Source organism: Sorex fumeus, unplaced genomic scaffold (genome assembly GCF_029834395.1).
Source record: "Sorex fumeus unplaced genomic scaffold, SorFum_2.1 ptg000003l, whole genome shotgun sequence".
In the NCBI taxonomy this organism is placed as follows: domain Eukaryota; kingdom Metazoa; phylum Chordata; class Mammalia; order Eulipotyphla; family Soricidae; genus Sorex; species Sorex fumeus.
The window spans coordinates 54,301,815-54,328,178 of NW_026606060.1; the positions used below are offsets into that span (position 1 = coordinate 54,301,815).

General features: G+C 53.3%; 1 protein-coding gene across 4 annotated transcripts in view; it reads left to right on the top strand.

Annotated features, from left to right (window-relative positions):
* The window catches only part of ABTB3 (ankyrin repeat and BTB domain containing 3), a 258,895-nt gene that overhangs the window by 220,023 nt on the left and 12,508 nt on the right, over positions 1-26,364 (top strand). The window contains exons 5-12 of one of the 4 annotated variants that reach the window (XM_056115275.1): positions 2,103-2,268; positions 5,364-5,453; positions 7,122-7,223; positions 9,225-9,318; positions 9,431-9,566; positions 10,239-10,459; positions 12,193-12,371; positions 25,274-25,379. In XM_056115275.1, coding sequence (XP_055971250.1) covers positions 2,103-2,268; positions 5,364-5,453; positions 7,122-7,223; positions 9,225-9,318; positions 9,431-9,566; positions 10,239-10,459; positions 12,193-12,371; positions 25,274-25,379 — 1,094 coding nt within the window. The remainder of the gene's footprint in view (positions 1-2,102; positions 2,269-5,363; positions 5,454-7,121; positions 7,224-9,224; positions 9,319-9,430; positions 9,567-10,238; positions 10,460-12,192; positions 12,372-25,273; positions 25,380-26,364) is intronic. The other 3 variants (XM_056115281.1, XM_056115285.1, XM_056115290.1) reach the window with 3 other exon arrangements.

The window sequence follows — 26,364 nt, forward strand, 5'->3', positions numbered from 1 at the left end:
AACCAGTGCTGTGTTGGACACGCTCAGTGTAGATGTCAGAGGCATCCCAGAGGCGGCTCCAAGAGGTGGGATGATGTGGGCACCCGAGCAGGGTCAGGTGCCACTGAGGGGACCAGTCAGGGCCCAGACACCCCGGTCAGGTCCTGGGCTTCCGCTTGCCAGCCCGGGGTCACGTGCTTCCTCCTCTCTGGAAGGGGCTCCCATAGCTCCCACATGGAACGGGAGGAGGCTGTGTGCTCGATCTCAGCAGCAGGCCCAGTTCCCAGGCGTCGGCTTCCTGGGAGACACCAAGCCCACGCCACTGCAGGGGGATGGAGAGGGACAGACGGACAGACAGCAGCGCATGGGCCTCGGATCGCGAAACTGAGCTGACCGCCAGGAAGGAGTAGAAGTGACACAGGGATGGTGGGGAGCGCCGGGGCCACTGTGGGTAGAGGCCCAGTAACAGAGCAGGGAGGGCCATCACGTCGGTGTTTGCACTGTCGTAGCCATGTTAACTTAAAAAAAAAAAAAAAAGAACCAAAACAAACAAAAAACTGTTTTTAATCAGCTTCTTCCAATAACAAGTATTATCACCCTCATCTCAGTGCCCACAATTTTCTCGCATTTGTTCCCTTCTAATTGAGATCAAGGACTTCTGTGGCTGGTAAACAATCTCTGGGCGCTCAGCGAGCACTCACAGGCTCCCCACACAGTGCCCACACTGCGGTGCTCCTCAGGTCCAAGCACATGGAATCTAGCTGACGGTGGGGATGAAGGGTGAAGGGGAGGGTAGAGGGGCTCAGAGACTCGACAGGGAAGGGGCAGGCTCAGAACTGCAGCTCTTCGGGCTGGAGCGAGAGCACAGCGGGTAGGGCATTTGCCTTGCACACGGCCGACCCGGGTTCTATTCCCAGCATCCCATATGGTCCCCTGAGCACCTCCAGGAGTAATTCCTGAGTGCAGAGCCAGGAGTAACCCCTGTGCATCACCAGGTGTGACCCAGAAAACAAAAAAAAAAAAGAAAGAACTGCAGCTCTTGCCTCTCTGCTCCAAGAGGCTCCTGCTGGGGAAGGCAGTCACCTCAGAAGTGTAGTGGGCTGCGGTGGGGAAGGTCTTCCTCACTGTGACTCACATCTCATACTTCCCCACAGGCTCACATGCAAGCACACACGTGCACAGACACATGCTCACACATGCGTGTAAACATTCATGCCGACACATGCATTCACAGTCATACGGTCACACACATGCACATATTCAGGCACACACACTCATACTCATGTGTACACTCATGCAGCCACACAGTCACATGCTCACACACATGCACATTCAGGCACACACACTCATACTCATATGTGTACACTCATGTTGACACATGCGTTCACACACAGTCACATGCTCACACACATGCACACTCAGGCACATGCATCCTCATGCTCACATATACATACAGACATTCATGCTCTCACACACGTGCTCGCACATACATCACAAGGACACTCACACACGCAGGCATGCATACTCACATGTGCACACACCGATGCGAACATGCACACACATACTGACACGTCCACCTGTACACACATGCTCACATACTCAGACGTGCATGTGAGCATGCACACACATACTTTTTTGTACTCAAGTGCTCAAACACGCATGCTCCCACATGCACACAGAGTCACACCCACTCGTGCACGCACCCTCGGTGGGGTCGGAGAGATGCTCACTGGGCTGTGCGAACGCTTTAATGTGGGTGACCCAGATTCACTCCTGCACCGCATGGCCCCCCAAGCACTTCCAGGTGTAACCGGGAGCACTGCTGAGTATGACCCCCAAGCCAAAACACAGAAGACAAAAGCAGAGTTGTGTGTGGGTGTGACCCAAGTGGGGGGTTCTCCTGCTCTGTCTCTGTGCAGCGCTGCTGACTGTGTGTGGACGTGTAGATGGTCAGTGTCCGCCGCCTGTGAGTATGCGTGGGGCAGGGGACAGGAGGCACAGGGTTGGGCAGCTCTGCTGTGGGAGCCTGAGACTAGGGCAACGGCACCGAAAGCAAACCCATGCTCCCTCAGGGCCGGCCGGGCATGGCCGCTGCGCCCCCTGACCCTCTCTGCCCTCCTCAGGGCTGACGACTGCTTCTGCGCATCTCGGAAATTGGACGCTGTGGCCATCGAAGCCAAGTTCAAACAGGACCTGGGCTTCCGGATGCTCAACTGTGGGCGGACGGACCTGGTGAAGCAGGCGGTGTCCCTCCTGGGGCCTGACGGCATCAACACCATGAGCGAGCAGGTAAGTCGGGGACCTAGTGGCCAGCGGACACCCCTCCCCCACCCCGGAGCCCAGGGCCCTTTGCAGGAGAGAAGCAGCAGACCCTGGACAGAGGCTCCTTCTGCTGGCCACTTCGGGTAGTGGCTTATTTTATTTTATTTTTATTTTTATTTTTTTTTAGTAGCACAGCGGTAGGGTCTTTGCCTTGGGCCCAGCCTGCCCAGGCCGAGGCGGGTTCGATTCCTCCACCCCTCTCGGAAAGCTCGGCAAGCTACCGAGAGTATCTCGCCCCCACGACAAAGCCTGGCAAGCTACCCCTGACATATTCCATAGGCCAAACACAGTAACAAGTCTCACAATGGAGACGTTACTGGACCCACTCGAGCAATTCAATGAACAACAGGAGGACAGTGCTACAGTTTTAAAACTCTTATAAAAAAAAAAAAACCCGTGTTCATCTTTATAGAAACAGCACGTGATCGCTGCAGCTGAAATGGAAAATAGAGGAAAGTTGTCCTGTTCTAGAAAGGAAATAATGTCATCACCCAGATAACCATCATTTTTATTTTTAGTCTCTGTCCTTCAAGTTTTTCTTTTTTTCTTTCCAGCACGGTTAAAATTAGTTCTCTGCATCACAGAACAAGACCAGGCAGATGATTTTCTTTTCAACCCAAGTTTCAGAGTGCGTTTAGGATACAGAAAGTCGTTTATTCTGAGGGGCTTTAGTGAACAGGGAATTTCTGAGAGACACCTCTGTCCCCCAAACTCCAGGATGAAGTTCAACAAGGCTCACGGGGTGAAGATGTTGCAAAGACATCACATACAGAAAGCAAGCTGTGTCTTTCGGCAGGACCCCTAGATGGATGGGCCAGACAGACACGGCTGCTTCTCCCATGCCCAGCATAGCACAGCCCCCGGGAAGTGCTGGGCGGGGGGGGGGGGGGGGGGGGGAACGTGGCTAATTGTCTTCTTGGGATGCTCCAAGAAGCTGCCGTTCTTCCACACAATGATATATATTGGGCAAGGAGAAGAGTTCAGGCGCACTCCCGGCCATGCGTAGGGATCACCCTCATGGTTCCGGAAGGCCATACGTGGTGCCAGGGATTGGAACCCAGACTGTGAGATGGATGCAAGGCAATCGGAATTCATTATACCTTGCTTTCTCTAAGATGTTCTGTTTGTTTTGTGGGCACGGTATACAATCTCATTGTGGATGTTTTTAAGTCACTCGGAATGGCTACATAAAACAGTCTGGCTGTGAATCGGTGTCACGTATAACTCCATGCTCAGATGCTTAAGTTGTTTCTAATTGCTCTTATCTGCAATGCACAGCCCCCTCAAGCCCCAAAATACACACACACACACAGTATTCACTCGCATCATTGCCCAGGACCTGATTATTTCCTCAGGGAAGTCCTTGCAAGGGATTCAAACGCCTCTTCCCCACCTCAGATTCTCCTTGAGCCTGGGGTCCCCTTGCCCAGCTCCTCCAGCTACACAGCCTCCTTTTCTCTCTTCATCCTTTTGCTTTCTCTTTTGCCTGTCTTCCCCCTGGAGTCCGACTCTCATCCTTCTCTTCTAAAAAGAGCCCTTTCCACACAAGCCTGTGTTGTACTGTGGCAAGTGTCTCCATTTCAGAGGTTAGAAGATTTCCCATTTTCCACCCCAGCGCAGTAATGAACTTCCTGCCTGATTGCCTCTGGGACTTTTTTTTTTCCTGGAAACCCATCCAGAGCCCAGTGTGGTGGCTCTGTGTTTTCCATATCCCTCTGATTAAGCTAGAAATAACCTTACGTGCAGGAGAATATAAGACTCTTAACTTGAACATTTTCCCACTAACAACCCAATCACAACAGCGCTGATTGAAAAGCTCCTAGTGCCTGTGGGACCCCGGTGGTAGGTTGGAAGCAGGGGGCTCATAGGAAATTCTTGAATGCTGTTGCACACACACCTTCGTTTCGCTTTTAAATGATGGCATCAGGCCCAGTGTCAGCGCTGGGGCTCAGGTGTGTTGAGGCATCCAATACCCCTCACCCAGGCCAGCAGCTGATGCAACAAAATCAGCACTTGGGGAGGGAGAAGAGACCGCTAAGTAAATGATGGTTGGAGGGATTGCTCGGGATGGTAGATGCATGCTGAAAGTAGGCTATGGAGCAACATGATGGCTGCTTAGTACCTATATCGCAAACCATAACACCCAAAAGGAGAGAGAGAGTTAGAGGGAATGTGACTCCCACAGAGGCAGGGGAGAGGGAAGGGGAAGGGGTGGTGGGAGGGACACTAGGAACATTGGTGGTGGAGAAAGGGCACTGGTAGAGGGATGGGTACTCAAACATTGATTGAAACGTAATCACAGATTTTTTTTAAGTCTGTAACTGTATCTCATGATGATTCACTGTCACTGTAGAACTGTCCTCCCGTTGTTCATCAATTTGCTCGAGTGGACCCAGTAACGTCTCCATTGTGAGACTTGTTGTTACTGTGTTTGGCATATCGAATATGTCACAGGTAGGTTGCCAGGCTTTGCCGTGCGGGTGAGATACTCTCGGTAGCTTGCCAGGCTCTCCAAGAGGGGCAAAGGAATCAAACCTGGCTTGGCCGGACTGGCTGCGTACAAGGCAAACGCCTTACAGCTGTGCTATCGCTCCAGCCCAATGATGATTCATTAAAATGAAAGAAAGAAAGGAAGAAAGAAAGAAAGAAAGAAAGAAAGAAAGAAAGAATAAAATAGCACTTGTTACACTGGGAAAGAGGAAGTGTTCAGGGAATTGTGATTATAGACAGATCCCTTAGGGTTGAGATTAGAGATTCCAAAAAGTTCTGAAGATCTGTCAGCTGAAATCAGCCATGTGCTTCAGCAAACACGAAAACCAACACAGCCCTCTGGTTTAGGCAAAGATAAACGCAGAAAACACACCTTGCATCTTGCCCCAGTAAAGCTGAATCCTGGTAGGTTGTAACCAGATGGGTCAAAGGTCAGCCCCCATTTTTTTATGCACATTTTTTCCCCTGCAAATTTGGAACACCAGCCGAACTTGCTCTTGCTCCCGAGCAAGTAAGTAAGCGTCTGTCTGTCCCTCCTTATAAACCTTCTCTCTGCTCTCCGGTCCCCACAGGGCATGACCCCACTGATGTACGCGTGTGTGCGTGGGGACGAGGCCATGGTTCAGATGCTGCTGGACGCTGGAGCTGACCTGAATGTGGAGGTGAGGACGCTGGGGGCTGCCGGGGCACCCGTCCCCGGGGTTCAGGCGAGGAGAAGGGTGCTTCTCTCCTGGGGTCCTCTCTGGGGCGGGGGTGGGGAGCTGTCTCCACATCACAGGGACCCTCCCTCTGCTTCGGCTCCGCGGCCTCTGGGCCACCCTCTACAGTGGCTCCTCCACCCTAGACCCCAACCCAGCCACGTTGCTGCCCACGTGCGTGATTCCTTTAGAAACGACCCCTGAAGTCCCGCCAGACTGGATCTCCCTGTCTTACTGACAGGTTTAGAATCCTTTGGGCATTGGAGCCAAGAGAATGTTCTGGAGCCCGAACCCTCTGCCTGCTGGCACAGCTGATCTGTGTTCCCCCAAGCTGAGGTTTAGCTCTCCAATACCTGCCACCCTCCCCCCGACACAGACCCTCACCTAGAGCACTGAGAAGCAGGGAGTCTCAGAGCTGAATCTCAACGCTTCCCGGAGAGGCAGTGGGATAGATGGAGAATGCACTTCCATGGGCTTTGGGGTCTGACCCTTAGATTCACCCTCTGAGGCGGCCCAGCCCCGAGCCCTCCGTCTGTGTTCCGGCTGGTGGCATGAACCATTCTGAGGCTCCGTGCATGGATCTGAAGAACGGACCGCGGTCATACTGGCCGTCGGGAGTGGCTGGAAGGACCCCCTAATTGCGCTCCCTGCTCAGTCCCCATGGACCCCCATTCCCTCCTTGGACTTGCCTTGGGGACCCACGCCTCTCAGTCCTGTTCTGTGCTGGCGGACGTGTGAGCTTGGAACCCGGCTGCCAAAATTCCGCGGCCCTGAAATCCTCTACCGTGTAGGCAAGAGAGCACGCGCGCGGTCTTCGTCCTGTGCCTTCTCAAGGATTTTATTAGCGCGTTTCCTTTTCTTCTGAGGAAAGCGGGCAGTGGACCGGGTTTGGAATCCAGACCCATTTGGATCTGACAGGAGCCAGGGGATGTGGGGGTTCCCCCTGCTGGGTACCCCGAAGTGCACCCCTCTGCAGGGGTCCTCAGCAGCCTGGGTCCTGGTGCTGGACTCGGGGTTCTCGAGGCTGATCTGTAAGCCGGCATGGTGGGTCTGCGACCCAGAACGTTGGAGGCCCAAACTGGGCATCGTGCTAAATCCTGCTCTCGCCCTAGCGCGAGGGGAAGCCCCCTCTAGCCGAAGTCAGGTGCCAAGTTTTGCGGGTTTGTGCCGTATCCAGGGAAGAGTTGGTGCTCCGCGTGTGGGAGCAGAAAAGTCCCTGTCCCCCAGGTGCCAGCCGAGGCCGGCAGCACTGCTCCAGCCGGAGGGAGGTTCGAAATCTCCGGGCACACCTCCCCACACCGGGCCCTGCTGCCCCGCCGAATGGAATCGCAGGCTTTGCTCTCACGATTGGCGGCATCTGGTGTCCTCCGCCTTCCCGAAAGCACAGAAAGAGGAGGGAGACACCTGGACATCCTCCCACGGGCTCCTGCGGCGGCGTCATGGGGCCCTGCAGGAGAAACCACAGGGCACTGTGTCCTCTATCCCCGCATCCCCAGCTCCTCCGGGCCCTTCCCGGATGTCTCTCTTCCAGTTCCAACTCACGTCCCACACCCCCAGCCTCAGAGAGGTCAGCCCCGCTGGTCTCAGGGTTCCGAAGATCACGTGTTGAAAATAACTTCAATTTGTTTATAGGTTGTCAGTACTCCTCATAAATACCCGTCCGTCCACCCCGAGACCCGCCATTGGACGGCTCTGACTTTTGCTGTGTTGCATGGACATATTCCTGTAGTTCAGGTATTAACGCACTCCCCCCTCACGCCCCAGCATGCATGTGTCCGCAGAGATTCATATTGGTGTGTGGCCCTTCCACGGAGCACGCCCGTGGCCTTGGACGGAGGCTCTTCCCTGCTGCCGTCTCTCACCTGGCCCTCGCCAATATGAAACCTCCCCGCCCCGTGCCCTGACACAGCCTCGCACACAGAGGACCCAACTGGCCCAGTTGTTCCCAGTGGCCTGAGCTGTGGCTTTGGTGGATCGGTTCGTGGTTCGTGGCGTGGTTCGTGAATGTGGCACCTTCAAGCCTCCCCGTGGGTGCCAACTGGTGCCCAGTGAGCTGGAGCGAGTCGAGTCGATGCCAAGTAGCGGCTTTCCTTCTGCCGAGGGAGCGTTTCCAAGACGTTGGCTTGGATCCTGCTTGTTGAGAATCATCCTAAATACAGGACGGTCCCTCGCGAATGCTGAGCGGGCCCCACCGGGGTCCGTTGGAGCACATGCCTGTGTGTTGTCGGCCCCTCCGCTGGCCATGGGAGAGCTGGTGTTTGGAGAGCTGGCGTGGCCTCCATCTCAAACCTGGTCTTCCTAGAAACAAGAGACGGGCTTTGGGGTCCAGGCCCACATCTGGTGGTCCCCGCCTTGTGAGTGCTGAGCTGTGGGCTCGTCTGGAACTCGCTCCTTCGAGGGGGCACTGCCTCCTAGCCTCCTGTAGCCCGGGCCACTGCTCTCAGGCTGCAGTTCCCTGGGGCTGGCTGCACTGGTGCTTCCTTGGCGGCGGGTGTCCTGGAAGCAGCCCAAGGAGGAATCAGGGAGGTGGCGGGGTTCACCCCAGAGCTGGTGCATCCGCAGAGGGTCAGGACCAGGCCACTCCCTGTGGAGAACTGGAGAGCAAAGGGGCCCCAGGGTGACCTGGCTAGAAATAGCCACCATCCCTTAGCAAGCATGGGGCAGCCCTGGGCCAGTGAGGGCCAGGGGGAGCAGGCCCACCATGGTGGTCAGCCTGCCTTTGGCCACTGAGCACAGAGGACACCCTGCAGTCCTTTCTTAGCTGTGCACATAGGCATCCCGATGGGCATTCAGTCTCTGCCCCTCCTCACTTAACATCTGCTGTGCGGCGGGCGCCCGCTGGGCGAGCCAACACAGACGGATGGCCTTCCCGTTCCAAATTAGGCCTGAGTCCTCAGGGGACGCCCAGGACCGAGTCAGACCAAGCAGACACCCTGTTGGCTCCCGTTGCCCCCTGAGTCTTGTATCTTGCTGGCCCCGAAGGCTGACTTTTGCTCAGCTATGTTCTGAACCCCCCAGAATGTTCCAGAAGGGAGTCTGGGCGCCAGTTGGCCCACAGGGTGCCAGGTTTGTTGGAACTTGAGAGTCTGTGCTTCTCAATAATGTCTCTGATGGGAACCCGGATCAGGTTACAGTGGGGAGGGCACTTGGCCTTGCACGCAGCGGACCTGGGTTCAATTTCCGGCATCCCATATGGTCCCTCCCAGCACTACCAGGAATGGTCCCTGAGCACAGAGCCAGGAGTAACCCCTGAGTATTGTCAGGTGTGGCTCAAAGACAAAAGGGGCAGGGGAGTGGCGGGGGGAGTCGTGTCTCTGACGATCTGTCTTTTTTATGACTGACCTGACAAGAGAGTGCGTTTCTGGTTTCTAAAAACGTGTATGTTCAACATACACCCTGAGATCATGTTTAAAATGCAGAGTCAGTGGGCACCAGGGTGGACCTGAGGGCCAGCATCTCAGCAGTGCTGTGGCTGCTGCCCCAGGGGACCCCCACCCCCCTTGGAGGACCGTCCCCACTGGGCTTCTAGAAGATTCCAGGAGCCCTGAATTCCTCTGCGGAGAGGCAACAGTCACTCCACAGCCTGTGCACGTGGTCACTGACCCCGCGGGAGGCGGTCACCCGGGGGGACACTCCCGTCTCACCGATTTCCACCCCTCTGTCCGGACAACTCCGGGCCGTGCACGCCTCCCCCCCCCCCCCCCCGGGGCACCTCAGCGGCTGTTCCCTCCGCAGCTGCTCCTGGACGCGGGGGCCAAGGTGGAGGGCTCGGTGGAGCACGGCGAGGAGAACTACTCGGAGACGCCCCTGCAGCTGGCCGCCGCCGTGGGTAAGAGCGCCTGGGACTCAGGCTCGGCGGCGAGCGGCCGCACCCCTGCTCACGCTGTCTGTGTGCTCGTCTGCCTCATCCGCTTCTGAAACCCCCTTCTCTGGGCTTGCAGGAAATTTTGAGCTGGTTAGTTTGCTGCTGGAGCGTGGCGCAGACCCCCTGATAGGAACCATGTACAGGAATGGAATTTCCACCACCCCGCAGGGGGATATGAACTCTTTCAGCCAGGCCGCGGCCCATGGACACAGGTAGGCTAGGCTGGGCCAGGAGCCCAGGCCCCGAGCGGTGCTTGTTAAACATGCAGATTCCCAGGCCTGCCCAGACCCGCCCCCCTCTCTGGATGTGGGGTCCACAGCAGTCCAGGCCCAGGCCCTGCCCGAGAGGCCTTCAAGGCCCACGTCTGCCAGGAGCCAACGTCACACCTTGCACGTTCTGCCCAGGGAGGCTGGGACTGTCCTCCCCTCACCCCGTGTCTCCCCTCACAGAGCACCCCTCTACCGGGGTGGGTCAACGTCCATTCCCAGGGCAGACTGGAAGTGAGGAACTAGGCACAGAATGATCACATCCCCCCCCCCCCCCATTAGGCTACCTCTCATCAACATTCCCTCCAGGATTTTTCCCATCCATGTTACCTCACAAAACCCCAAGGAAAGCAAAATCCACTGTGGTTGGAAAGTGCAGAGGGAGTCAAAGTGGAGATTTCTAGACCCTTCTAGATGCTTGCAGAAAGCAGAGAGCACCAAGTCATCCTGAGGAAACACAGCCAGGTCACACCCCCACCATCTCCATCTGCACCATGGAGCACCCCTGTTCATGCTCTCCAGAACCCCAGTCCTGGAGGGGGGTCCCCCCTTCCCCACCCCCAGCCCCGCCAAGCCCTTCCATCTCTGAGTGTCCCTCTCTGGGTTTATGATTGACAGGAATGTGTTCCGCAAACTGCTCGCTCAGCCAGAGAAGGAGAAGAGTGATATCCTGTCCCTGGAGGAGATTCTGGCCGAGGGGACTGACCTGGCCGAGACGGCCCCGCCCCCCCTGTGTGCCAGCCGCAACAGCAAGGCCAAACTGAGAGCCCTGAGGGAGGCCATGTATCACAGCGCTGAGCATGGCTACGTGGATGTCACGATAGATATCCGGAGCATAGGTCAGTGTGGGCCCCACACAGACACACACACACCGCACACGCCACACACACTCCACACAGACACACGCCACACATTCCACTCCACATACAGTACACTCCACACAGACACACGCCACACACTCCACTCCACACACAGTACACTCCACACAGACACACGCCACACACTCCACTCCACACACAGTACACTCCACACAGACACACACCACACACTCCACACACAGTATACTTCACACACACCACACAAACACACACCACACTCTACACACACTCAACACTCTACACATACACACCAGACACCGTACTCCACCACATACACCGTACCCACACCCATACACACATACCACAGTCTCACTCTCTCACACACACAGGCATGCGACAGACCCACACACATTCCTCACACCACACACATACACTCCACTCCACACATACCAAACATACCACAATCCACACACACACCACACACACCACACTCCATACAGACATATACACCACACTCCACAAGACACACACTGCACATACCACACATTCCACAAAGACACACTCTCAACACACAACACACTCTACACAAACACACGCCACACACCACACTTCACACACATACCATATCTCACACACACCAAACATACATACCATAGTATACACACATCACACATATACCACACACACACAACAGTCCATACATACCACCTTCCATATACACACCACACTCCACACACATCCCACATTCCACACACATACCATACCCCACGCACACACCAGCTTCCATACCCACACACCACACTGCACACACACACACACCAGATACATATCACACTTCACACACACACACACACACATGAGGTCTGTTTGCAGGTGGGCCACTTCCAGGCTAGGCCACCCTACTGTGTCCACAGCCAGCAGCGTCCTGCCAGCCCCCTGTCCCACCCTTCTGTCATCCTTCCAGGATGGCCCGACTCGGGGCCCTGGGAGAGGCCCTCCCCTTCGTATCTGGGAGCTTGTGTGAATGCAGAGTGCCAGGCCCTGCGCCCAGAGGCTCTGCTGTCAAGGGTCTGGATGGACAAAGGCTGGAATCTTTATATTTAACAATCATCCCAGGCAGCGACCCCCCAGATCCACGGAGCAGGCCCCTTGGAGGCCGAGCCCTCGTGGCCACGCCTCACTCGCAGAGCTGACCCAGCAGGAGTTGGGGGCCCTGAGCCGGAAGCAGGAGAGCCCCATCCCTGGAGGGGGTCCAGCCCAGCCCCGCTAGGCTAACCAGAACAGTCTGGCAAACCTCGCTGTGCACCCGGGGTGAGAATGGAGAGACAGGCGGTTCGCAGGAGTGTGGAGCAGCAGGCTGGGGAAGGGGGGCTTGTCGCCACCACAACAGTGAGCCATGCTGAGATCAGAGCTCAGTCTCCTGAGGTGCAGGAGGGCTGCACGGTCAGCCTTGCTCCCCACAAAGCCCAGGAGCTGGTGGTGTCCATGAGCACACGCCCCCCCCCCCCACCACCACCACCAACCCCTCACAGTCTGTGTGCAGTTCCTCCAGAGAAGCACGCGGGCGCCCAGAGCCAAGAGAAGCAGGGGACAGGGAAGCTTCCACATCCGCAACTGTGCGTCTTCGAGCAGCGCCCGCCGTGGCCATGGGCTCTGCCCTCCCGAGTCAGTCGGGGCCGGCCAGGCCCTCAACAAGCGCCTTCTCCTTTGGCTGTTTCCCGCCTCCCTCCCTGTGCCCCGCCCTGCCCCCCCAGGTGTCCCGTGGACGCTGCACACGTGGCTGGAGTCCCTGCGCGTGGCATTCCAGCAGCACCGCCGGCCCCTCATCCAGTGCCTGCTGAAGGAGTTCAAGACCATCCAAGAGGAGGAGTACACGGAGGAGCTGGTCACCCAGGGCCTGCCCCTGATGTTTGAGATCCTAAAGGCCAGCAAGGTAAGGGGCTGCCCGCCCAGAGTCACGGCCAGCTGCAGCTGCTCAGTGACTTGCACCGTCACTTGGGAGGCAGCCGTCTCTGTGACGAGGTACAGGGCACCGGGAGGAAAAACTCCTTCTACCATGGGGGACTCGTGCTAAAGGTGGGGAGAGACCACCCCACCTGTGCTGTGCCCGCAGTGTTTATTTTTATTTTTGAAACGTGATGCATTGGGGAGGGAGGGAGGGCAGGCTCAGAGCGGCGTGAGATGACCGGGGAAGGGGTCACTGGTCCCCGCACTCGTGCCCTGGAGGTCACCCCACCTCACTGCCTTCCACAGTCCCTGCAGCCCAGTCCCCTAGCTAGTGTGAGATCAAATGTCAGAATGTCAGTCACTTTCGGGGCATGTGTGAGGATGCCGGGCATGCCTATAGTTCCCACTGGTAGGCCAGGTGGTGGTGGTGGTGGTGGTGGTGGTGGTGGTGGTGTGTGTGCGTGTGTGTGTGTGTGTGTGTGTGTGTGTGTGTGTGTGTGTGTGTGTTAGACACAAAGAGAGAGAGAGAGAGAGAGAATCCACGTGTCACTCTGTGTGAATGACTGTGCATGCCCATTTATGTCTGAGATTTGCTTAGAAAAACTGTCGGGGGCCAAAGAGATAGTATAGCAGTTAGAGCACTTGCCTGGCACGTGGCTGACCGGAATTTGAGCCCCGATACCATACAGGGAGTGATCCCTGAGCTCTGCTGGGCCTGGTCTCCAGATCATTGTTCCAAGGCCTCTGTGGTGACACCTAGGGGTGCAATGTGGTATTACCTGGCAGGTCTACTGTAGGCAGTGGGGAGGGTTTCCAGCGCTAGGGTGTAAGTCTAGGCCCTCCCAAGCAGGACCTAGGGGGCCCAGGGCATTTCTCAGCATGGAAGTCAGGTCCTCAGGAACCGATACTACCCAGTATCTAGGGTGCTAGCAGTGTTTAGAGGCCTGTAGGACTGTGCCCGCCGTGCTCAGGGAACCAGGAAGTGGCCAGGATCCAACCCAGTTCTGCTGTGTGCAAGGCAGGCACTTAACTCCTGTCTCACTCACGGCCCATGTGTTTGGTTTGGGGGTGATTTTTTGAGGGGGACACCCGGCAGTGTTCAGGGCTTACTCCTGGCGAGGCTTGAGGGAGCAGAGAGGGTGCTGGGGACCAAACCTGGGTCAGCTGTGTGCAAGGAAATGTCCTCCAGCTTCCTTGTTAAAGAGGCGGCTGACCGGCTTCCGGAACGGCCACCCCTTTCTTACTGTCCCACCAGCAGAGTACAGAGCCATGTCTTGGAGTCCTCACTGCCCGAGCTCTCACGCTGCCCACGCTGCCCCTGCAGTGGCCACTCACTGTTTACCTTCACGTCTCTCCACTAACGCTGCTGAATGTCCTGAGTGTCCATCCCTGGGATGTCTGGGGATGCCAGACTTCACCTCATACGTTTGCTCTTGGGTCCCCTTCAGGGAAAGGTCTCTTCGTGTGTTTTGCTCACGTTCCAAATAAACGGTTTGCCTTCTTACTGTTGAGCTGTGAGAGATCTTTCTATGGGTAGACACTGGCCCCCTCTTGGATATATGCTTTGCAAGTGAGTTCTCCCATTCAGCGTTTTGTTGCTGTTTTTGCTTGGCGGGGGTGAGTGTCCCACCCGGCAGTCCGCAGGGGGACTGTGCCTGTCTCTGTACCCGGGGTCGCTCCTGGCAGAGCTCAAGGGGATGGTGCGTTGATGGGGATGGACCCCCAGCACGCAGACCTGTGCTCCTGCCCTTTGAGCCTCTCTCCAGCCTGTTTTCTCTTACTCTTGTTTTTGTTTGGGGGCCCACACCCGGCAGTGCTCAGGGCTCCCTCCTGGTGAAGCTCAGGGGACTATCGGCAGTGCCAAGGACTGAACCTGGATCAGCTGCATGCAAGGCAGGCTTCTTACCCGTGTGCTCTCGACACGCTCCTATAGCTTGTCTTTATCCTTTTCATAACCTCTGTCATGGTCACGGTCCTCCCATTGTTCATCGATTTGCTCAAGCGGGCCCAGTAACGTCTCCATCATGAGACTTGTTGTTACTGTGTTTGGCATACTGAATACGTCACGGGGAGCTTGCCAGGCTCTGCCGTGCTGGCGAGATACTCTCGGTAGCTTGCCGGGCTCTCTGAGAGGGGCGGAGGAATCGAACTCGGGTCGGCCATGTTGGCTGCGTGCAAGGCAAATGCCTTTCCACTGTGCTATCGCTCCAGCTCTGTACAAAGCAAAAGTGTTGCACTTGGACAAAATCTGATTTCTCTCTCCCTTTCTTATGGAAATTATGCCTGGGATGTCAAGTTCTCCAGTGTTCTTCGCCTATCCTCAAGTGACTATTTCCGTGTGTGTGCGTTTTCTGGATGTTTTACAGTTACTTCTCTGGTTCATTTTGAATTCACTTTTGCATGAGGTGTGGGGCTGGAGGCTTTCATTTTCTGCTTTGTTTGGCTCCAGGCTGGTTAGTTTTATCTTTTCATTAGTGATGGTTCAGTTGCTTCAGCACTGTCTGTTAACAAGATTATTCTCCTTCGTTGTATTCCTTTTGCACTTTTGTTAAAAAAAAATAGAGATATTTGGGGGATCCATTTCTGGGCTCTCTGTTCTGTCCTGGTGATTTATGTGTCTGTCCTTCTTTACAGTCTGGATCCCTGTAGCTATAAAACAAATCGTGAGGACTGGAGCAATGGAACAGCTGGTAGGGAGCTTGCCCTGCACGTGGGCGACCCCGGCTCAATTCCCAGCATCTCATATGGTCCTGAGCATGCCAGGAGTGATCCCTGAGTACAGAGCCTGGAGGAGGCCCTGCACACAGTCAGGTGTGGCCAACAAACAAAATTATAATAAATCTTGAAATTAGGTAGCCTGGGGCCATAGCGATAGTACAGCAGGGAGGGCATTTGCCTTGCATGCAGCTGACTGGGGTTCGATCCCCAGGTTTCCATATGGTCCCCCAAGCACCGCTAGGAGTAATTCCTGAGTGCAGAGCCAGGAGTAACCCCGGAGCAACACCAGGTATGACCCAAAAAAAGAAAAAAGAAATTAGGTACCCTGATTCCTCCCAGTTTAGTCTTCTTTTACAAAATTATTTTAACTGTTAGCCTTTTGCATAAAATTTAGGAGGGAAATGCTTTGTCAGCAACAACAACAAGAAGAAGCTTGCTGAGCTTTTGACGGGATCGCATTCACCTGTCACTTTAGGGCGAATTGGCTTCTCTATTATATTGAGCCTCTTGGTCCCTGAACATGTGTTTAGATCTTTGATATCATTCATCATTATTGTGGTGTGGAGCAGACAAGTTCGAGGCATGTTTTCCTGGATTTATACATATTTCTTTGTTGACCAATTATGAATGATATTGTTATTTTTCTCTTTTTTGTTGTTCCTATGTTCACTGTTGTATATAGAAATATGTTTAATTTGTGGCTGTGTCTCCTCTATCCTGTGATCTTGCTGAACTCATTTATTCTAGGAGTTTTTCTTCGTAGATTTGGGGGGGGGGATTTTCTACTTAGTCAACCATGTCATCTGCAAATAAAAATTGTTTTATATCTTCCCTTTTCAGTTTCGGCATGCGGATTTCTTCCCCAAGCCCAAAAAGGGGAGAGCTTTTTTCTTATGAATTCAGTTCCCTTAACAGCCACAGAGCTCTTCAGACTGCCTACTAAAGGCCAAGCAAGTTCAGGTGACCATGCTGGCCAAGGAATCTGATTTTATCTGTGCTGTCAGATCTGCGTGTGTGGGGTCCGTCCGTGGAGTCTGAAAGGGCGGCGCTTTTATGCCTGATTTTGTTCATCTGTGAGCTCACTTCTGCTCCTCAGTCCTACAGACTTTTCAATTTGACTTTTGTCTTGCTTTTTTTTTTTTAATTTGGGGTGCATCATCTGGCTGTGCTCAGGACCTAATCCCCTGTTCAGTGCTTAGAGCTCACTGATAGCAGTGCTCAGGGAACCATGCAGTGCTGGGAATTCAGCCCAACACCTCACGCCCTAAGTGCTCTGCCTCTGAGTCACATCCTCATTCTGAGGCTATTTTATTCATCTTTTCAAAGAACCAAATATCTTTCATTATTTCCTCGACTTCATTTCCGTTTGCAGTTCCATTCATCGCTGTTCTTTATACTTGAGTTTATTTCACCTCCCCACCATCACCCGGGTTCTTGAGTTAGAAACTTAGACTATTGATTTGAGACTCATTCTTCATACTCTCTTTCCTCCTCAGTACCATTCTGGCCTGTGTCCCACATATTTTTCCCTGTTTTGGTTTTGCTTCCATTCCGTTCTGTGTGATGTATTATTCCTTTCTGACTTATGGATTATTTAGAGCTATATTGGTGAGTTTCCAAGTGTTTGGAGATTTTCCTATTAGCTCTGAATTATTCATTTCTAGTTCCATTGTGGTAAGAGAACCAGTATGTATTATATCCATCCCTTCACACATTGGGGGCTGGAGAGATAGTACAGCAGGTAGGCCTTACACATGGCCAACCTGGATTCAGTCCCCATACAGTCTCCTGGCCCCGGTCAGGAGTGATCTCTGAGTGTCACCACACCCCATGGAGATTGGTTATATGACCTGAAATACGCTCTCTCAGCTTCTAGTCAAAGAGCACTGGGGAGTGAGGATGTGTTACTGCCAAGGAGGGTGTGCTTGCTAGTGAGACCCTGTTGGTTGAGAGGCTGTTGGTTGCTGGGCACCATTTTTATCACACAGGAAAGGAGTGACAGTCTCCAGCTGTGTTGTGGATGCCTCTCTTCCTCCTCTCGGTTCTCATTTCTCATGTTTGTAGCTCCAGTGCTCACCCCTCGCTGACTCGCCAGGGTTTCTCAGTGAATTAGCCCTTTTCTCTTCACATAATGCCCCTCTCTGCTTCTGCTCATTTCCTTTGCCTTGAAGTCTGCTTTATCTGATGTTAATATAGCCGCTCCAGCTTTCCTTTGATCAGTGTTTGATCAGTGTTTGGGTATTTTTTTTCCTCCATCCTCTCACTTTCTATTTGCCTGTTTCTTGGTATTTGAAGTGAGTTTCTTAGGAACAGCACATATTAGGGTTTTTCATCAACTGCGCTAATAGCTACCTTTTAATTGGCATACTTAGACCATTTACGCTATACTTGTCTGCTTCTCTCTTTTTTTTTGGTGGGGGTGGGGGGTGCAAACTCAGGCTTACTCCTGGCTCTGTGCCCAGGAGTCACTCCTAGTGGTGATCAAGGGACCTTCTAGGGAGCCAGAGACCAAACCCAGGTCAACCGTGTGCAAGGCAGGACCATACCTGCTGTACTATCTCCCCAGCCCTCGTTCTGTACTTCCTGATGCTGGAAGAGTTAAGTGTCTGATTCTCATTCTCATCTTTTGTGCATAGGTCCTGTGTGTGGGTGCTGGGGATTGAACCCTGGTTAGAGGCATGCATGGCATGTGCTTTTCTGCTAAGCTACTTCCTCTTCCCCCACTCACCCCACCATTAGAAATTTCTGTTTGGTCTCGCTTTCTTTTTTTTCCCTCTGTGTTCCAAGTACTCCTCGTATGTTTTCTTGGGGGGCAGGGGCCACACACCCAGCAGTGCTCAGGAACCTCACCTGGCTCTGTGCTCAGGACCACTCCTGGGAGACCTTGGGTAGTTCCCAGATCCAACTATTATCACAGTCACCGGCAAGGCAAGGGTCTTGCCCTCGGCGCTATCTGCCCAGCCCTCAGGATGCTTCTCAACTCCGTCTTTCTTGCTCTCCTGAGCGTGTCTCTGTAAACCATGGTTTGAGAGGAGGTCTGTGCACAATGGACTGGGGCCAGCATTTTGTCATTTGAAGTACAGAAACCCTCTCTCTATTTCCATCCCCCAATATTGACATTATTGTCTTCCAATATTACTCTTGGGACATGTGAGACCTCCTCAGACAGGGGCTAAAGAGATAGTACAGCAGGTGAGACTGCAGTTGCCTGGCAGGCACTCAACATAGGTTCAATCCCCAGCATCCCATATGGTCCCCTAAGCCTCACTGGGAGTGATTCCTGAGTGCAGAGCCAGAAGTAAACCCTGAGCACCACGGGTGTGGCCAAAAAAACCAACTACAACAAAAAAAAAACCCTCCTCCTCCGACAGCATACATACACTACTGCACAGACCATAATTAGTTAACTCAAGAAAGTGGCATGTATTTTTTTAATTGAATCACCGTGAGATACGGTTACAAAGCTTTCATGATTGAGTTTCAGTCATATAATGATCCAACATTCATCCCTCCACCAGTGCACATTTCCCACCACCAATGTCCCCAGTATCCCTCACACCACCCCCACCCCACCCCACCCCCTGCCTCTATGGCAGACAATTGCTTTCTTACTCTCTCATACAAAACCAAAATCTCGTATGTTTAACCATCTTTTTGTTTACCATCATTTCCGTCTCTTGCCCTTTCCATTCTCTTAGACCAGCATACGTCAGCCAAGGGGGTAGACCATGGTTTCCGCTGACCTCGCTAGCCCACCGGTCAGTGGTTCTAGGCCACTACTCCAGTCCACAGTTTCTCTACCTTATCCTAACCCTGACCCACTTCCGATCTTACTTCCCGTGGCCCGGTCCTGCTAGTTGGCCCCCTAACCATCCTGTGCTAACCAGGACTCTGCTTCCACCCTTGGACTGTCCAGATAGCATCAGGCTCCCCATTGAGGCACACTGGTTTAGGGGATCCCAGCCACTCTTTGGGTAAATCTCCTGGTGATGCATAATCCTTTCCTTTCCCTTCATCTGAGGAAATCTGAGTTCTCTTTTATATCTAAAGGATATTGCCACTGCACTGGTTCTTATTTACTTTATATTTTTCTTAATACAAATTACCTTCTCTGGAGTGATAGCACAGTGGGTAGGGTGTTTGCCTTGCACATGGCCAACCTGGCTGACCCAGGTTCGATTCCTCCACCCCTCTCAGAGAGCCCAGCAAGCTACCAAGAGTATCTTGCCTGCATGGCAAAGCCTGGCAAGCTCCCCATGACGTATCCAATATGCCAAACACAGTGACAAGTTTCACAATGGAGACGTTACTGGGCCCGCTCCAGCAAATCGATGAATGGGAGTGACAGTGACAGTGACATTCTCTTAGGCATATTTAGAAGGAAGATGTTCTATTATCTTCATTCAAAGAATGCCTGAGTCCCCTGCTATGAATGAAATGTATACGATCAAAATACATGAGCACTTATTTTTTTATTACTGTTTGAGGACCACACCCTGAACTGCTCAGAGCTTACTCCTGGCTCTGTGCTCAGGGACTCACTCCAGGCAAGGCTTGGGGAACTGTCAGTGTTGACAGGAGTCGGCTGCATGCAAGGCCAGCGCCTTGTTGCTAGGTGTTCACTCATTTAGAAAAGAAAGCAATAATGTTATTTCTGTTGCTGGGGTGGGTTATGGGGGAACATACCCAGAGGTGCTGACTGGCAGTGCTCAGAGGGCTACAGGGTGTCAGGGATGGAGACCTCCTACAGGTTAGGAGGATTTACTCCGATTACCTAGCTCCCAGCAGTGTGTGTGTGGGGGGGGGGGGGGGGGGGGTGGAGACGGGAGACTTAGCATCCACTAACAGCCAAGTGCAGGGATTACAGTGCCCTCAGTGGACTAGAGGTCACTGTGGGCAGGAACTGGGTTAGCCTGTGAGTCTGTTAGCACTAGACCCCCACCCCCCCTCAGCTGAAGAAGGCAGGATGGAATGGACCTGATCTGTGACTCACTGTGATTTGGAGATGCCTAGGTGGTGGGTGGCTGTGCAGTAACTGGAAGACACAGTGTTTGACAATGGATACTATGTAGCTGTAAGACAGATGAAACCCTGCAGCCTGCTCTGTGTGGCGGTACTGGGGGTCACTGTAGCACTGTTGCATTGTCCTCCTGTTGTTCATCGATTTGCTCCAGCGGCCCAGTAATGTCTCCATCCTGAGACATGTTACTGTGTTACGTATCCAGTACATCACGGGTAGCTTGCCAGGCTTTGCTGTGAAGGAGGGATACTCTCGGTAACTTGCCGGGCTCTCCGAGAGGGGCAGAAGACTCCAACTGGGGTCAGCCTGGTCGGCCACGTACAAGGCGAACGCCCTACCCACTGTGCTGTTGCTCCAGCCCACTGGGGGGCATCGTGTGAAATAAGTCAGAGAGACGACAAATACCTGATGATCTCACTCATCTATGGAGGAGAGAGAGAGGACCAGGGAATAAACAGCTCCGAGCAATGAAAGGCCCTTGACTTTGGATTACAGAATTGATTAACAAGCAGTGGGGGAAAGGTGTATTGGGGGACCAAGGGAGGTGCAGGTCAGACCAGAGGTGACGTAGAGACAGCCGTGCTGCTCATGGGCACTTTGGTGAGACAGGTGTGCTATAATTCTGTAAACCAGTACCGTAAATTTAAACAGGATCATATTACCTAAGCTGTAATAAAGCAATTTTTTTAAAAGTATCTTCGGGCCAGAGAAATGCAAGGGAATAAAGGCACTATCTTGGGGCTGGAGCAATAGCACAGCGGGTAGGGCATTTGCCTTGCACACAGCTGACCCGGGTTCGATCCCCAGCATCCCATATGGTCCCTTGAGCACCGCCAGGAGTACTTTCTGAGTGCAGAGCCAGAGCCAGGAGTATCCCCTGTGCATTGCCTGGTGTGACCCAAAAAGTTAAAAAAAAATGCACTATCTTGCATGTGACCCACCCTGGTTTGATTCCTGGTGCAATACCCCGAGCACCCCTGGGAGCAGCTCCTGAGCACAGAGGCAGGAGCATCCTTAGAGCACCACTGTATATGGCCCCAAAACCCAAACAAAGACATAGAAATGAAATACTTAGAGAGAAAGCTCAACAGGCTGAGCACAGTCGTGCTAATGGCCCAGGCTCAGTCCCTGGTACCACGTGGTCCCCTGAGCAGTGCTGGGAAGTCGACCTGACACTGGCTAGGCCTGAGGCACTGCCAGGGGGCCTCCCAAACCACTCTAGGAAGAACCATCTCAAGTCCAAGGAACCGGCAGGTGCCTCCACACACATGGGTGAATTCAAGGGCACAGCCCGAGGGTTGTTTTTTTTTTAGCATTCCGGTCTCTGAAAGAGAAGCAGTCGGAACACTTCAGAAAAAGCCACATCCTAGGTGCTGACTTTGAATGTCTCACTATCACCCTTCAACCCTTCACACAGCATCTAGCACTCAGAAGATGCTGAGCAAGTATTTGAAGGATGGATAAACAGATAAAGGGATGGATGGATAGATGGATGGTGGATAGATGGACGATGTATGGATGGGTGGGTAGATTGGTGGGTGGCTAAATGGACGGATGGACAGATGTAAGGTTGGGGGGCATGGTGGAAAGTGGTGGATGGATGATTGGTGAGGGAGAGAGTGAGGGAGGGAGGGAGGGAGGGAGGGACGGAGGGATGGATGTGTGGATGGATGGATGGATGAATGGATGGATGGATGGATGGATGGATGGATGGATAAAAGTGGGTGGATAGGGGCCGAAATAATAGTGCAGTAGGCAGCACATTTGCCTTGCATGCATCTGACCTGGGTTCAATCCCCAGTATCCCATACAGTCCCCCAAGCACCACCAGGAGTAATTCCTGAGTGCAGAGCCTGGAGTCACGGTCACGGTCCTCCCGTTGTTCATCGATTTGCTCGAGCAGGCCCAGTAGTGTCTCCATCATGAGACTTGTTGTTACTGTGTTTGGCATATTGATTACGTCATGGGTAGCTTGCCAGGCTTTGCTGTGCGGGCGAGATACTCTCAGTAGCTTGCTGACTCTCCAAGAGGGGCAGAGGAATCGAACTCAGGTCGGCCATGTTGGCTGCGTGCAAGGCAAACACCCTACTCGCTGTGCTATCGCTCCAGCCCAGAGCCTGGAGTAACCCCTGAGCATCACCTGGTATGACCCAAAAAGAAAAATAATTTAAAAAATAATAATAATACAAAAAAGCAAAAGTGGGTGGATAGATTGATAGTTTGTTGCACTGGGGACAGCTTATCTTAAGCAGACCACTGGGATAATGAAGGATTAAAGTTCAGGACACTTTGATCTCCACCTTTCCTGGCTACAATCTTTACTGATTTTGTCACCATTATTCTGTTGCCTCGGAGGACAGATTTTGTTTAATTTTTTAAAGCCATAAACATATATTTCAGTAAAAATAGTGAGGACATAAAATTGAATTTCTTGCCAATTCTTAAACGATCTACCCCCCCCCCTTCTTTTGCTTGTTCATAACTATTCCTGCCCCATAGACCCAGTGGGAAAATGCCACGTATTATAGTCAGGTCGGATGACAGGGACCTGTTGGCTAGTCCCCACTGAGTTCCTCTTTTTAAATTTGTGAACGGGACACCCAAGTTGATTCTGTATCCTAGCTACTGTGTTAAGTGCTGAGGTAGATTTTTAACTAGAGGCTCCACTTTTCAGAATTTAGGTTCACGGAAAAATGAGGCGATGCCACAGTCTCCCCCTGGCCCCTCTGCCCTCTGACTAACATCAGCCAGGGCTTGTTGGATCCAGTTCAGCAGAGATGACTCACAGGGGTCACGAAGCATGGTGCCACGGAGCAAACTCCGAGTCATCATTTCCCACCGTGGTATCCCTGCCCTGGGGTGCTGGACCCATCCAGTGAGGATGGGAGAAGCCTCTGATTTTTTTTTTTCTGAAAAGGGAGAGGTTGACCAAAGAAGTCTGGGAATCTCTGCTCGCCTTTTTTCTTGCCATTTTCGTTTTTTCTATCATTGCTGCAGTAACAAATTGCTACCACTTTGCAGCTAAAGACAGACTGGTTGGTTATTTCCTGGTCCCTGTGCCTCAGAAGTCTGGGCGTATGGTTCTCGGCTCAGAACTGCTGGTTCTCTGCTGGGGGCCTCTCGGCACCCAAATCCAGGTGTCTGCAGAGCCGTTTCCTTTCCGGAGGCTTTAGGGAAGGTGTACTTGCACACTTTCTTGGGGTGGCCTTGACCTGTGCTTAGAGCACTGAGCTGGGAATAGCCCCTGAACACAGCTAGGGGAGACCCTCCCCCCCAAAAAAACAAAATAAAATAATTTAAAAAGGAAGAATACCTTGAACCACAGGCATAATTACTTACCCAAATCCCCTCTTTTAATCTTTTTTATTACAAAAAGCAGCATTTGTTTTTGGTAGAAAATATAGACTAGGGGGCTAGAGCGATAGCACAGCAGGTAGGGTGTTTGCCTTGCACACAGCGGACCCAGGTTCAATTCCCAGCATCCCATACGGTCCCCTGAACACCGCCAGGAGTAGTTCCTGAGTTCAGAGCCAGGAGTAATCCCTGTGCATTGCCAGGTGTGACCCAAAAAGCAAAAAAAAAAAAAGAAGAAGGCAAAAAATATATAGATTAAAAAAGAAAAGCAGGCTCAAAGAGGGAAAGGATGAAGGCACTTGTCTTTCATCCTACAGACCCCAGTTTGAATCGCTAGTACCACATAAGGTTCCACATGTACCGCCAGGGGTCGCTCCTGAGCAAAGAGCCAGGAGTAGCTCCCTGAGCGCTGCTGAGGGTGGCCCCCAAACCACTCACAAAGACAGACAAAGCAGAAGAAAAAGCAGAAGCAGGGTCCCTCTGAGGGGCAGCCACTCTCTCCTCCCCCAACTCCCTCTCTGCGCTCCTGCCCATCTTGATGCCTATGTATCGGCCTTTGTTTACAAGCGTCTATGCTTCCAAACTGTGCAGTAACCCAATTTTCTTTTTTTCTTTCTTTTCTTTTTGGGTCACACCCAGCAATGCTCAGGGGTTACTCCTGGCTGTGCACTCAGGAATTATTCCTGGCGGTGCTCAGGGGAACCATATGGGATGCTGGGAATCGAACCCGGGTCGGTCATGTGCAAGGCAAATGCCCTACCCACTGTGCTTCTCACTCCAGCCCCACCAAGTTTCTCTCTCGCTCATCCTCTCAGCCCGTTTCAGTCTCTTCACCCCCGTTAAAAACGTCAGTGATCTGTAACCTCCCTTCACCTATCTGCATCTGGAGAAGGATTCATGGACTTAGGGGATGCAAAGGGGGGGGGAGCGGGGGAGCACCTCAGAAACAGGCTCCTAGCCTGGAGAGAGGAATCGGGGAGAGGCACTCGCCTTGCACGCGGCTGACCTTGGTTTGACCCCCGCATCCCGGATCATTCCCAGGCACTGCCAACAGTGCTCCCTGAACACAGAGCCGAGAGTGAGCCCTGAGCACCGCTGCCTTTGGGCCCCAGACTCACAACCCCCCAAAAATTCACAGGGATGGTCTTCCTCCAGCCAGCAGGCGGGCGGCTAAAGTTTGGCTCGCAGAGCTCTGCCCTGCCCTACTTTTCTGGAGAAAGCAACTCAGTTGGGATCTTGGAGCATGCGGGGCAGGAACAATTTGTGCTGGTGCCCAGGATGCAGGCACTCAGGGTAATTTTACAGCTTCCAAAACTCTGGAGTACCAGGAGAGGTGTATTTGGAGGGGAAATGAGGACTTTGTAATGAAGAGCTAATGGTGCAGGCAAGAGAGGATTTATGATAAATTCAGCTGGAGCACAGCAGGTAGGGCGTTTGCCTTGCATGACCTGACTGACCCAGGTTCGATTCTTCCGCCCCTCTCGGAGAGCCCAGCAAGCTACTGAGAGTATCTCGCACACACGACAAAGCCTGGCAAGCTACCCGTGACGTATTTGATAGGCCAAACACAGTTACAAGTGTCACAATGGAGACGTTACTGGGCCCACTCGAACAAATCGACAGCGTTGGCTCAGGTCAGGAATGGACGGGAAATAGTGACCACACAGCCAGGGAGCTGCCTAAGACCTCCCAGGAGCCCCCTACACACGCCCTTTTCCTGGGGGCAGTGGGTGTGCAACCGCTGGGTAAGCCCCACCGGCAGCCCCCTGCGACGTGAGCTGCTCTCTCTCTTCCAGAACGAGGTGATCAGCCAACAGCTGTGCGTCATCTTCACGCACTGCTATGGGCCCTACCCCATCCCCAAGCTCACGGAGATCAAGCGGAAACAGACCTCGCGCCTGGGTGAGTGCTCGGGGTCCTGCCTGGGTTTGTGATGGGAGGACCCCAGGGCAGTGGGGTTAGAAGGTGGGAACTGGAGATAGGAGAGCACCTGTTTTCCCCGAGGGACACCCCCGGGGCCTGTGCTCTTCCACCTCACGACCCCCTCCCCATGCCTATAGATGAGGGACATACCCCCATGGTCACAGATGGGGCCTGGTAATCATTGGCCTTCCTGAGCCCTGGCATTTTCTGCAGACAGATACTTCCGGGAGGAGGCAGAATTATGCCAGGCAGCTCCCTTTAAACTCAAAAGTCCCGGAGCTGGAGAGATAGCACAGCGGGTAGGGCGTTGGCCTTGCACACGGCCGACCCGGGTTCGATTCCCAGCATCCCATATGGTCCCCTGAGCACCGCCAGGAGTAACTCCTGAGTGCAGAGCCAGGAGTAAACCCTGTGCATCTCCAGGTGTGACCCAAAAAGCAAAAAAAATAAAAATAAACTCAAAAATCCCTCATGCCCCCTCAGGAGGAGCAAGGAGAGGCTGGTGACAAGCCAATAATGTCCCTCTAATGGAACTAGGAGGAGAGAGGGACGAGCGTGCACACCCATAGAAGCCTGGGGCACCCACATGTGCAGGCAGACACATGTATACACGTGCACAGACACGCATGTATGTTTGTGCATTCACAGCCCCCAATACACGCAGGCATGCACACGTGTCTACGCGTGCTCAGACATGCATGTGTGTGCATACTCAGACCCCGATGCATGCAGACACAAACACAGGCACGTGCGTACACTTGCACAGATGCAAATGCGTAAAGGCACATGCATGTGCCTTTACGCAAGGAGATCGTCGCTGAATGGACAGGACGCTTGGGAATCCCATGAGCATGGCCGCGATCACTGCTTGTTTTTTCCAGACATTTGCTCTGAGCTGGCTCAGCCAAGGACTTGGCTCAGGCCCGCTTCTCAGTCAAGTCTCAGGTCACTGCTCTGGGCCTGC